Genomic DNA, 13,579 nt, shown 5'->3' on the forward strand with positions numbered 1-13,579 from the left:
GCTTATGGTAGAGAAATGAACATTCAATTCACAGGCAACAGCTCTGGTGGACATTCCTGCAGTGAGCATGCCAATTGCACGCTCCCTCAAAACTTGCGACATCTGTGGCATTGTTCTGTGTGATAAAACTGCACATTTTAGAGTGGCCTTTTATTGTGGCCAGCCTAAGGCACACCTGGGCAATAATCATGCTGTCTAATCAGCATCTTGTTATGCCACACCTGTGAGGTGGATGGATTGTCTCAGCAAAGGAGAAGTGCTCATTAACACAGATTTAGACAGATTTGTGAACAATATTTGAAAAATATTAGAAATAGGCCTTTTGTGTACATAGAAAAAGTCTTAGATCTTTGAGTTCAGCTCATGAAAAATGGGGGCAAAAACAAAAGTGTTGCATTTATAATTTTGTTCAGTGTACATATATACATATATATCGTTTTCCAACCTATAAGACTTTTCATCTTTGGATTTTAGTATTCTGTCATATTTTTTGTCCATCCTTGTAATCAGCATTTACAAGCTTCAAAAAGACAAAGAAGTAATCCATATAAATCATACAAAGCAATCATGCTTTTTCAAAACACTTGGATTAAATTGTTTGATTCATATGGATTACTTTTAGGACAAAATATATGAAAAAAATATATTAATATGTTCTAAAGATGAACAAAGGTCTTTAGAATATGGAATGACATGAGCGCGAGTAAATGATGTCAGAATTTTAAGTTTTGGGAGAACTATCCCTTTAATAAACATGTTGATGTTTGAGAATAATAAATGAAATCATATGTCCACCTACCCACACATCTGGGCAGGGCTGCACTCCATACTCTCCTCCCTCCACCCAAGCAAGTGATCTTACTCTCGCCTTCCAAACGGTAGCCCGCAAAACAGGAAAAGACCAGGGAGTCGCCGACCCCAAACTGAAAGCCCACCCTCCTGCTGTATGCGGGTACTCCCGGGTCCTCGCACGGCTCCAAGCTGTACTCTGCACAAAGTCATAATAACTCTTAAACCTCCAGACTGCTTAGCAAAGCATGGGTTAGAGTAAGCACCATGACAACCATGCCTTCAAGCACACATTTATGAACAGAATGAGTGATGCCCCCACCTGAGAAGGTGATATTGAAGCCCTCGTATGACATGGAGAAGTCCGAGACGAAGCGTAGCTGGACGCTGAAGTTGCCAAACAAGCCTGCTTTGATGGAGGGTGGCAGGACGGAGCCCGTGAGCCTGGCCACCGGCTCGGTGAAGCTGCCGTCCTCGGTAATGAGCAGGTAATCATGTGAGTCCTCCAGGTGGAACGTGTGGAAGAGAAGCTGCACTCCTGGGGAGTTTCAGATGAGATTAGGGCCGTCAGTCACAAGCAAAATCTCCGTTTCAACCTCACAACCCACTGAGAAGCCTTCAGAGGGAACGTAATACTGATCGAAACAGAATCGCATTTGCCCGACATGGTGCAGAGTAATAAAATGTAGAGAATGTGTATCTTAAATTCATTACAAAGGGTAATTTCAAAGGGCACAGAAAGGAATCTCATGAGTAAAATCATTGTGCCTCAAACTGTTATCAGTTACAACAGTATGTGCAGTTCTTGTGGCTGTGACCTGTTCTTTTGTCTTACCTTTCCCATGGGACACTTCTATCGTCCAAGTGCAGTTCAGAGAGTTTGGGTAGAAATCCGGAAAACCAGGGGAAAGAACCGTTCCTGTTTTTCCATAGATATAGCCCCCACACAAAGCTGGAAAAGCAATAGCAGAATGAACTCATGTTTGAATGGCCTGCTTTCCCTGAAAAATAGTAAATCTAGCCTTGAAGTACATCCTTCATCAATAATTATTTTGCTTCAAGCTTAACTAGATATAGCTGGTGGTGCCGGGGCGTTGCTATGCAGTTGCTAAAAAGTTCTGAGTGGTTTCAGCATTTTACTATATAGTTGCTAGGGTGTTTTGGCTGGTTGCCAGGGTGTTGCAAATTGCTCATTGTTCAAATAATATAATCAACAATGGTTCAAATATAAGTCCAGATGGAGTTGATGGTATCTGGGTCAAACACTTAACAAACAATACCTAGAGCATGTAAAATAGTTGTTACATAAGTAAATATCATAATAAAACTTGCAGCTTCCTCTCTAGTGAAACTATAAGATGATAGATGCAAAACATGGAAATAGAGATGTTTCTACATGAAAAGTAACAGAGTTTAAAGATACACTAACTAATAAGAGGTTGACATTGTATATAGGGAAAATACTTGTAAGAAGATCAAAAGGAGATGTAACAACTGAGACAATTTTCCGACTGGAGAACGTCTGTCAGTAGAGACAGTTAAAAAAGAGCTTAAGCACCAGAGCTGTAAGACAGACATCATAACATAATACTGAATGTGTCCTTGAGCCATGCTCATCGTCCTGCTTTTATCGAAATAAATCATACGTTGCAGGTTATGACAGGACACACATTTTGAGCCTCAGCATTTTGTCCTTAAACGGCCCATTAAATCTCTTCATCAAATTACAATTCTGGCTTATTATATCTGAAGTCGGTCTATCCCAAAATTAGCACAACTTTTCATAAGGTAAACTAACCAATGCAAACAACATAACTAAAGATAAAAGTTATGCCTTCTTTCTTTGCATGAACATTTGGGCGGTGTTATGCAAATCTTCCCACACAGTGACGTAGACATGTGGGGGCGTGTTTAAATGAGGCGTTTTAGGAGGGCGTGGACCAGTCTTAACTTTTATAAAGAATATCTCTTTGGGTTTGAGACTTTAGTCTTTGGAACTTTAGGGATCTTATCTATTCACAAACAGCTTGTAACACTCCAATAAGAAAGGAAAACTTGAAATCGCATCATATGACCCCTTTAAACTTGGAGTTCATGAACGGCAGTTGAGATTTTAATTGATTGGCGCTGATTGTCGTTTAAGCAAAACAGCTTTACTTAGTTGGCTAAAGGTTGCATCACCTAGTTAATATTCATGATATTAAGTTTAATAATCCTACCCCCCACCCCACACATACATTTTTTAGACTAATCACTACTAAGCATAGGAATGTATCGTTGTTAATAATGTTGTTCAGACATTTGCAGCAAATATTCATGTTTGGTGTGAAAAGGCCTTCAGGCACACCAGAGTGCCTAAAACTCTTTTAACAATGGTATAATCACTGCAATGCAATGCCTGAAGTGTGCTATTGCTGTTTGGTCTCCAGTGCAGGTTGTTTGTGGTTGCCAAGCAATGCAGCAACTTAATATACACTGAGGAGCCACAACATTAAAACCACCTGTCTAATAACAAATCAGAATTTTAAGTCTGAACTCTCCATTTAATAATAATAATCAGCCTGACAGGACAGGAAGGAAACGTGTAATCTTTTATGAACATGTATTTACATTCCGGCAAACAGATGGGGAGTATCTGTCTGTCCTGTCTGTAATGAAGGTCAGGATCTGGTGAGAGCCCGTCAAGCTGAATCAAAGTCTGAGCAAACACACGGAGCTGATACGATGCAGGCATAAGAAAGCACTGGGAATTCTGGAAGAGGCACGCAACAGCCTGATTGGTCTTACTGGAAAACACTTTGTTTACTTCAATCCCTGTAATCGGAAAGCAAATAAGATAAACAGCTTTATAGAGCGCTCTCCTGTAGATATCTGCCTAAGGACTTCCATTATGTGTTCCTACTTCCCTGTCCTTTTCCCCCTCCATTTAATGTTATCTATGAAACAGCGCATGCCAGTCACCTCTCCCGTAATCAAAAATGCATGAACTCAAATCTCGGAGGAGTGTTAAGAGGGCTTACCCTTTCCCCTCTGATAAAAATGTAATGCAGCCTAGAAGGGTTGGACCAATGCCCTCAGGCCCCTGATTTTCAGAGGCCTCCAAAGTTTTCCCCAAACGAAACACCTGGGTGCTTAAAACATAGAGTGCAAGCTGACACCAGGGTCCAGTTTTTAGGCATCTTTGGGTGGTAGTTGAGCTGATACTCTTGTACATGACTAGAATCGAGAGAGTGCAACATGGCCTACCGTCACAGCTGGGCAGTGCATGGTTCCACTGATGGTTTCGCTCACACACAATGGGTTCATTATCGCTCAGAGTATAGCCTTGATCGCAGCTGAACGTCACTCTGGAGCCGATGGCGAAATTGTTCCCGTGCCTTTTCCCATTCACCGGGATGCCTGGATCTAAACAGGAATCTGTTTCCATCATAATACCTGTGTGGAAGGAACAAAACAAAAAAATAAAATTAAAATTATTTCACCTTCAAGGTCTAAATTGAAAGGAGGATGGTGTCAGAAGCACTTTACAAAGTATAAATCAGCAGATACCAGTCCCCAAGTGGTATCCCTTCCTTGAACCAGTACATTTTTATTTCTACTTACCTCTTCTATATTTTGAATACCATTCGGAAAAGCTGACAGCACTGTTTTTCTAAACTGTTTCTCCTCAGAGGCTGACTTCTGAGCAATATTTCCACCTGTTAGTTTCACATGCATTCAGATCTATTTTGTGGCCACTGATAAACCTCTGATAGCCATCTATAAAGAATGAAAAATGGGAACACTTTGACACGAATGAGTTTCATGTATATCAGTCATAATGGCAGGTAATTTATTGGGAGTCGTGAATATCATTTGAGAATCATCTTGCCTCTTGCCCACATTTCTCATTCTTCCGTCTCTACTGCAGCACATTACATTATAATAAATATGTTAAATTACTGCTGAAAAAGAGCAACTGGAGACTATTTGTCAAGTCATTTAGTTTTTATAAAGATATCATTAGCATTTTTCAGTTAAGCTCATGGGGGTAAAAAGTGATCACTTTCAATTTTACAAACAAATCTATTTGTATAGCTGCAATAATACAAAACAAGCAGGCACATGGATATGTGCTATAAGCGGTGCTAAATTTGTTAATTATAAGGGTTTGGAACAAGGACTGGTGTATTTAACACCCCAATCGATACTGCACATGAGCAGCGGGGTGCAACCAACAAACCAACAAACAAATGAGTGAACTACATAAGGAGCACCCACTTCTCTTCCATATTATAGGTCCTAGACAGTATTTCTGGTTGCCAGTTCTTATAACTGGCAGGTGAAACATCACATGTGGGACCAACCAATGGCATAAAAATTTTTTTTTAAAAATGGCTGGAAAATAAATAAATAAATAAATAGCCATTATTAAGTCTACAAAATAAATGATTTAGCATTTTTTTAATCTTTTATCGTTATCTCCATATTTTATCTCTATTTTTAAACATAACATAACATAACATATAACATAACAATAATGTGAACTATGTCTGTTCATTTGTCAATTTGTAAAACGCTTAATTTATTAACAGTTCTGTTTTTGAAATAAGAATTTGATCATTGATAATTAGATTTTGTTTGCAGGGAAGATTGATTTCTGTTCATTTACATCTGTGTGCCTTTGTGCCACGATAAGACATCTCCACTGGACAAACTGATTATAAAAATGCTACTGGTTTAAAACTTCAGGTTTTACTTTTTCTAGATATTATAAATTATTAATAACATTAATATTACACTTAATTTTTCATTAAATGTATGGGCTTTTAACCCTCTTCTGCACACATTTTGATGGTACATGCTAAAAATTATATCATAAGACAATGCTCAGAGAGCAATATAAAATCACAAATCTTTTTTTTTTTCAAAAATGTCAAGAAATCATTAAGTAAAAAGGGAAAAACACTTGTAACACATTGATATATTGGGTTTGATACAGGCATAGGTTTATATCATGTAGAGTGTTGTTTCATCTCATGTACTTCATGTTATTCTCTGCTGTGAAACAGAGGTGTGCGTTACACTTTTTGCACATCACTTTGGGTGTCCCTGTGCACCCAAGAACCCTCCTGGTTAGGGATGGGATCCGTGGACCTTCCTTACCCCTTCTCACACAATGTTACCCTAAGACAACGAAAAGAAAAATTTGACAACTGAATTTCTGAACATGCAAAATAAAAAATAAATAAAAAAACTTAAACCATAAAAACCATAAAACAGGTTTTAACCATAAAACCTAACAAAGGTCTGCTCTACACCATCATTTTAAATAAGATTACTAAAGCAAATAATCTTGCCGCCTTCTCACACCATGTGCCATGTGTCAGAAAAAGAAGTCCCGTCTTCAAATTGTGCTTGATAGTGACTCCCACACCTTATTGGACTGTTATTTGATACTTTTTGACCATTTCAATTGGTTGCAGTCATTTAAAGAAACATGTACTGAACATGGGGCTTAAGAAAAGAGGGCAACGCTGTGCTGTAGAGGGTTAATAAAACTTGTCTATGCAGTAGAAAGGCTATTTTTATTCATTTATTTAATCAGTGCTACGTGACTGTACTGGTTGTAGAACCCGGACTGCCACGCCTGAGGAGGGACCACCTCAATGGCCTCGTTCCTCAAGAGAGTGACTACTTCTTGTTCCATGACCAGAGCCTGCTCGGGGCCCACCAGCGTGGGCATAATCCCATTGAAACGAGGCGGAGGAGAACCAAACTGGATTCTGTAGCCCCTCTCTACAGTGTGCAGGACCCACTGAGACACATTTGGCAGTAGTTTCCAGTAGAGACCTCCGCGGAGGTGGCGAGCCTCTTAGCACTGCTCCGTTGCCGGGCGGTGACTGAGAGTGGCGCTCGCGGAAGACCGCTGTGCCCTGTAACTCCGCCAGGGTTAGCAGACCGATCTCCTGAGGGCACTGAGGTGAGACAGACACAGTGTAATGCGGTGTAACCCGCTGCACCCCAGAGGGGACTGCCCTCATGAGTCCTGAGCCAGTGGCGTCAGGACTTTTTGGCCGAGGACCTCTTAGACTGAAGTACGGTCCGAAGATCCGGCTTAGCCTTAGAGGTCCCCGACCTCGAGCGTCACCTTGCCAGATCCGGCTTAGATATCTAGGCCCCCGACCTAGAGCGCTGCCTCGACCCACTGTCTCGACAAGGGGGAGTACGAGAGGCCATGCTCTGTTTTTGTCCGTCCCAGTATGAGGAGCCGGTACCCGGAGGGGGCTGCTCTCGCCCAGCAGCCCCCAGAGCTAGAGAGCGGCTAGGGAGAAACCGCTGGAACGCCGCCACCTGTTTACGGGCCTCCTGGTACCTGCCGACGACCGAATTGACGGCGTCGTCAAACAGGCCAGAAGGCGCAAGCGGGGCATTCATTAGGCAGACCTCGACTCTCTCTTTCATATTTGACAAGGTCAGCCATAAATGCTTCTCCGCTGCCACCATAGCAGCCATAGACCTGCCAATGGCACAGGCGGTCTCGTTAGTGGCGCGGCGAGACAAATCAGCGGTTCTCCGGAGCTCGATAATATCCTCGGATTTTACCTGCTCACCCTCGTCTAGCTCCTTCAGCAGGTCGGCTTGGTACGCCTGTAACACCGCCATGGTGTGCAGACAAGCACCAGCCTGACCCGCTGCCGAGTACCCTTTGCCCACCAGCGCTGACGTTGTGCGCAGTGGCTTGGAGGGCAATGCCGGAGCCTTTAAAGACGATGCCGCACCGGGAGACAGATAGCTCGCAAGCGTCTGTTCTACCCGGGGCATCGTCCTGTAACCACGCTCATTCATCCCCGCGGCCACCGCCCGGCAGCGTCTTCCACCCCCGCCACATTGCCATAATAATCGGAGGCTGGAATAAAGAGGCGGGCCGAGAACGGTCTTCCCCACGACTTCGACACCTCGGTGTGGAAGTCGGGGAAAAAAGGCAGGCTCCAGCGCGGAGGTGGTGGCTTAACACTCAACCATTTTCTCGGCGGGCCGCTCGATGTCTAATTTGGCCACGTCACGAGTTACCACCTCCAAAAGCTCCTCATACTGGGGTGATTGAGGGGGTGAATCCTCATCGACGCCCACCACATCAACCTCCTCGGAGGAAGACAGGCGGAGTGCCGAGCCCGCTCCCCGGGGGGAAGTAACCGCAACACGGGCTTCCGATCTCGGCAAGCGAGCGCTGGATCTGGCAGGTGAGGAAGAAGATAGGGACTCACCCGTCTCCATTCCCTCCGCCAGTTCCAGCTGCGAACACCACGAGCGTAATCGCCGCTCCGCCTCGGCGGAAGCGGGACCCGCACCGTGGGGAACACTAGCAAAGGCACCCTCCTCAAAGAGTGCCTTCCGGGAGTGGAGAACATGCATCTGAAGACACTCGCAATGCGGGCAGTCAGCTCTCTCAAGAGTCGACTCAGCATGCTCCGCTCCCAGGCAGACAACGCACAAGAGGTGTGGGGAGGAGTCGTGATGCCTAAAAGGGGTGCTTGCAAAGGCTGTTTGAAAATATGCTTTCTTTTTTGTTATTCCGCTCTGTGACACTAGTAGCACAAAAATGGCATTCTCCACCTTTAACAATAAATTTGAAATATTAAGTATTCAAAAGGCTTTCATGCTAGTGGTGGTTTATGTGTTCTTTGTTACATGACCGATTTACAATTTATTAGCTTTTTTATTTTTTTTTCCTCTGTATGCCTGTGGGGGATCCACTAAAACAGATGCCAAATCCGATTTTGGCTTTTTCTAGCTAATCCCTGTTAACAAGTCGACAATAACTACAAGAGCATTAAAATATGCTTTTAACAATAATGATTGGTCGATCTGTTGAGATTGCAAACAAACAAACAGGCCTTGTGTCAGCGGGACATTAAACTCTAATTGCACTCTAGTTTACAAACCCACCACCACACATTTTCAAAAAGAAAACACACTTTATTTTCGGATTAATTTAATTATTCACAGAGGTTCTTCACCTCTCTTAAAGTTAGCTATTGCCTCTGAATGTTGATATTGGTCATGTGATGCTAGCACACACATGTCGGGCTTCTCTAAATATTTTTTAGGCAACTAGAAAACTATAATCTGATTGTAAGCCTGGAGAAGCCATTCCAATTACATTACATGCACCAGAGAGCGTGTCCAGCCAAAATGTGCAGAATATTGCAGAACCGCCAACCGTGGAGTGTGAAAACCCAAAATCTGTGCATTTAAATCACTGCAGAGCAAAGATGAGAAGCTGACTCACTCTCATAGCGGATCTGGAAGCCTTCACTGGAACGGCTGTTGTCGGTAGTAAAGAGCAGGTACATGTAATTGCCGGTGCTGATGAGGAAGTGGGGGGCCTGAGTGCCGTGGTACTCCCCGATCAAAGGCGACGAGTTGGAGGGCCCATCCCGAATCTCCAGCGTGTCGTAATTAACCTCCGTCTGAAACCTGCACAGGAAATTGGAAAGAGCAGAACATCTGCTTACGACCCAGGTCTTTAGCAGAATTACTCTAATGAGGGAGATTAAACTGGAAGGTTAACGAACAAAATTGTAAGAGTGAGAAACAGTACTTAAGAGAATGATGCCAGGGTTTCCAGAAAGGGGAAAGGGATGGGTGCTCAGGGGTTTCACATGCTGTGAATTCACAAAGAAAAAAAAATCCCCAAAACAATTCAATACCTGTCAAAAGATATCTTGATGGCATGATCCTTTCTGGCTTCAATCACCCATTCGCAGTTGAGGGAGTCTTTGTAGTATCCGGGCCAGCCAGGGGACAGTACGACCCCCATGGGAGCCGTTAGATGTCCGCCACATGGAGCTGGGACAGTGCGAGTGCAGAAAAATAGAATGTCAACAGCAGCCCATCTCACAAATCCCAGCAGCACCTTCAGAAAAGGTGCAGAAGAGCAAAGTCTAAAAGCTCTCTCACCTTCACACCGGGGGACAGCCGCATTCCACACTACATTTCCATCCTGGATGACACAGGTGATGGATTCGGATCCGTGGGTTTTGATAAAGCCCTCATCACACGTGAAGAGCACTGAGCTGCTCAGGGGTTTCACATGCTGTGAATTCACAAAGAAAAAAAAAATCCCCAAAACAATTCAATACCTGTCAAAAGATATCTTGATGGCATGATCCTTTCTGGCTTCAATCACCCATTCGCAGTTGAGGGAGTCTTTGTAGTATCCGGGCCAGCCAGGGGACAGTACGACCCCCATGGGAGCCGTTAGATGTCCGCCACATGGAGCTGGGACAGTGCGAGTGCAGAAAAATAGAATGTCAACAGCAGCCCATCTCACAAATCCCAGCAGCACCTTCAGAAAAGGTGCAGAAGAGCAAAGTCTAAAAGCTCTCTCACCTTCACACCGGGGGACAGCCGCATTCCACACTACATTTCCATCCTGGATGACACAGGTGATGGATTCGGATCCGTGGGTTTTGATAAAGCCCTCATCACACGTGAAGAGCACTGAGCTGCCCAGTAAGAAGTGCTCTCCAAAGCGCTGCCCGTTGATGGGAATACCAGGGTCATGACATTCATTCTGACCAAAAGCTACAGACACAGGACAAAAGTATAATCAGTGCTGAAGGATATAATACTTAATCTAGGTCATGCCTTCTCTTGCCAGAGAAGATACCAGCACTTAACATTCATTAAGAGTACCTAACCTTCAATGAAGTGAACTATAAATATATTTTAAGGAATAACTAACACAACTAATCTTACCCAGAATGCCCAGTCTCCTAAGGGAAATGTTGCAGAAGTCACAATTACCTGTGCAGCACCAAAACTTCACTAGATTTTGACCTCATTTTGAGAATCAGCAACACACGTGTGCGAAAACTATGCTAACACACATGATGGCACTAAATCTAAAACATACTGTACATAGCACCCTCGCTAATCTTCAGATGATAGCAGGTGTTTGAATGATGCCATCAAGAAGGGACAAATACGTCTGGATATACACTGTCGTTTGAATTATGTTTGAATTATGAATTAAGTTTGTATGATTGACCTGTACACCTGTACGGTTGAATTTAGCATGGAAACAGACATAACGCAATGAGTGTAAACAAAGCTAATATTCATAGCTACACACTCTGATGGCAACTACATTTCTAATAAATTGTACAAGATGTGAAATTGTATGACATTGTACAACTTTGATTATACAAAAATGAACAAATTCTATAGTTTTGTGCATCTTTGAGTGTTATCATCATGATTAGGTTTAGTGTTTTGGGTTTAATGTTTAGCTTTAGGTTTGGGTCAGCGTATTCTTATGATTTCGCCATCTTCTGGAAATTGGTATGACTTCTCATGAGCCTGGGTTGGACACCATGCAATGCAAGACATAAACGTAACAATATTCATTTAAAAATGTCACTTTGGAAACATTTAATTAGGTTCAGCGGATTCTACAAAGTCTGGATTATCTTTGAATGTTACAATGTGTTGTAAAGTTATGCTCTGATGTAGAGGCAAAAGCAGTTTGTCGAGATTTTCCATTACAACATGCATTACAGTATAATTACATCAACAAGGCATTAATTCACTTTGTTTTATGGTATGGTTGAATGCTTGATTCTGATTGGTTGACAAACATCCATAGGTGTTCAATAATTCATTTTCTGTATCTGCACTGCTATGAAGTAGTTCCAGGTTGTTGAACTACTTTGTTGAACTAGTCAAGCAGCAATGGTGGCTTGAGTTACTACTGAATTACTAATGACTAAGAAAATAATTCTACGTGAGTATTTCAAGGGGCCAAAACCTGAAGAATGTCTTGAGACAAAACCAAATGTACATATGACCACCTTGGTAGAACTGGCATAGTTGCCTCCAGACAGTTGAATTATTTAAAATCAATAAAAACATTTAATACATTGCAAAGGTTACAATATTTATTTTCATCCACAATGAATACATTATCAGGAATGCTATTATGTCTGTAAAAAAGATGAGAGAAAAGAGGATTCACATAGACCATGATAATGAGGTGTTTGCATGGTGCAGAAATGATGGCATGTCAAGGAATTAACTCATAGTCTGAGCTTTATCAGGAAAAAAAAAAAATAAATTTAAGAGGTTTTCATTTTAACAACAAAAACATTAACGAGGCACTGCTCCCTCTTACCTCAGTACTAAAGAAAAATTCCATTGCATGACAGATTGAGGGGCGAATTCACTACAGTTGTGCTTGTATTTCAGTTTGTGTGTGCAAAAACTGGTGCAGAGCGGCACCATGTTTATGTAAATTTGGATCATTACCGATTGATAGATATTTTATAATATTTTTTTGTAGATTGGGCATATATCCAGACATGTGTAGTCAAACAAACACACACAGTGCATTCCCTCTTGAAAGAGAAAGAGACAGTAACAAGTTCCAGAAACAGAAATATGATAATTGACCTCTCATAGAGCAAACCTGGGAATTGCTAGCATGGACGGCTGCCATTCGGCTTCATAGCTGCCCCTAATCTAGATGTCATGCTTTTACAGAGACGATACATTAATCATTCTAAATGTCAACATGTTAATTATAATCATGCATTTCAGAAAATGACTCTTACAGACGCAGCTGATTTTTTTTGCTCTATACTCACACATAAAGTACTCTTCGAGCATCACCTATTTTCCCTCCGTCACCCACTGTTAACGTATCGTACGCTCGCTCTAGATCAAACTCTTCAAAAGCCAGCTTGATGACCTACAGGAATAAAAGAGAGGTCATGACAAACACCACTGGTTAAAAAGCCCAGAGCAGAATGGCCCTATCCACATGAGGCTGACTCAGAGAGTAATCGTATTAAAAGAAGTTTAAATTGTCGGTCATCACTCTCAATTCTATTCCATGGCTACACATGTAAGGCTGATTGCAGAAGCAGAAATGAAGGTGCAATTAAATAATTTTGTTTAATTCAAGATATGCGAGTCTTTGAGAAGTTCTGCCATGTATGGTGCAAAAGAAACGGTTGCATGTTCATTTGATGTGAGCACAGAAAGGAAGGCAGCAGAAAGAAAATTGGATTCAAGGAAAGATTGCTGGAAGGAGAAGGGAGAAAAAAAATCAAGCTTAATTAGGACAACCCTATTATCAACAATTTCCTTTTTTTTCAAATGGTCTATTTAAGAGGCATTATTCTAATCTGTATTCTGTCCCATCTTTAAATATGATTGGTGTATTTTTTTTTTTTCAATGTTACCTTCTCCAATTCCATACTGAAGAGATAATTCACTCAAAATTGACAAGTGTGCCTTCATTTACTCCCCCTCATGTTGTTCCAAACCCGTATGTCTTTCTTTCTTCAGTGGAACACAAAAGGAGATGTTATGCAGAATGACAGCCTCAGTCACCATTCACTTTCAATGCAATTTTCTTTTTCTTTTTTTTTAAATACAATGAAAGTGAGAGGGGATTGAAATTGCCATTCTAAATTTCCTTTTGTGTTCCACAGAAGAAAGACGGTGTGGAATATTTTGAACATGAGTAAAAATGAATTTAACATGCAGAGACACTGTAAGTAATTTGTATTGTGTTAATTCCCCCCAAAAGGTGCAAACATTATGGCTTTCCCATACAACGACCTAACTCGCTGCTTAATCACCATAGTATGATGAATCGATAGCACCTTGCACCTCCATCATTTGAACTACATTGCATGTTGTCACGTTGCAAACTGATATTTCGATATTTTGCCAAAGCTTGAAAACCCTTTTGAAAACCATTGAAAACATATGCATACAAAAGGCTTAGTAATAACAC

General features: G+C 41.9%; 2 protein-coding genes across 2 annotated transcripts in view; both read right to left on the minus strand.

The window, feature by feature from the left end:
• Window positions 1-1,152, minus strand: part of LOC107564887 (CUB and sushi domain-containing protein 1-like) — a 23,454-nt gene extending 22,302 nt beyond the window's left edge. Inside the window, exons 1-2 of the mRNA XM_016250058.1 lie at window positions 1,112-1,152; window positions 800-988 (exon numbers count right to left, since the gene is read on the minus strand). Coding sequence (XP_016105544.1) covers window positions 800-988; window positions 1,112-1,145 — 223 coding nt within the window. The 5' untranslated portion in view covers window positions 1,146-1,152. The remainder of the gene's footprint in view (window positions 1-799; window positions 989-1,111) is intronic.
• A 2,444-nt stretch (window positions 1,153-3,596) lies between these two features.
• Window positions 3,597-13,579, minus strand: part of LOC107564889 (CUB and sushi domain-containing protein 1-like) — a 57,220-nt gene continuing 47,237 nt past the window's right edge. Inside the window, exons 7-15 of the mRNA XM_016250059.1 lie at window positions 12,420-12,523; window positions 10,534-10,550; window positions 10,165-10,359; window positions 9,915-10,053; window positions 9,733-9,848; window positions 9,483-9,621; window positions 9,062-9,249; window positions 4,083-4,224; window positions 3,597-3,603 (exon numbers count right to left, since the gene is read on the minus strand). Coding sequence (XP_016105545.1) covers window positions 3,597-3,603; window positions 4,083-4,224; window positions 9,062-9,249; window positions 9,483-9,621; window positions 9,733-9,848; window positions 9,915-10,053; window positions 10,165-10,359; window positions 10,534-10,550; window positions 12,420-12,523 — 1,047 coding nt within the window. The remainder of the gene's footprint in view (window positions 3,604-4,082; window positions 4,225-9,061; window positions 9,250-9,482; window positions 9,622-9,732; window positions 9,849-9,914; window positions 10,054-10,164; window positions 10,360-10,533; window positions 10,551-12,419; window positions 12,524-13,579) is intronic.

Source organism: Sinocyclocheilus grahami, unplaced genomic scaffold (genome assembly GCF_001515645.1).
Source record: "Sinocyclocheilus grahami isolate Dianchi unplaced genomic scaffold, SAMN03320097.WGS_v1.1 scaffold969.1, whole genome shotgun sequence".
In the NCBI taxonomy this organism is placed as follows: domain Eukaryota; kingdom Metazoa; phylum Chordata; class Actinopteri; order Cypriniformes; family Cyprinidae; genus Sinocyclocheilus; species Sinocyclocheilus grahami.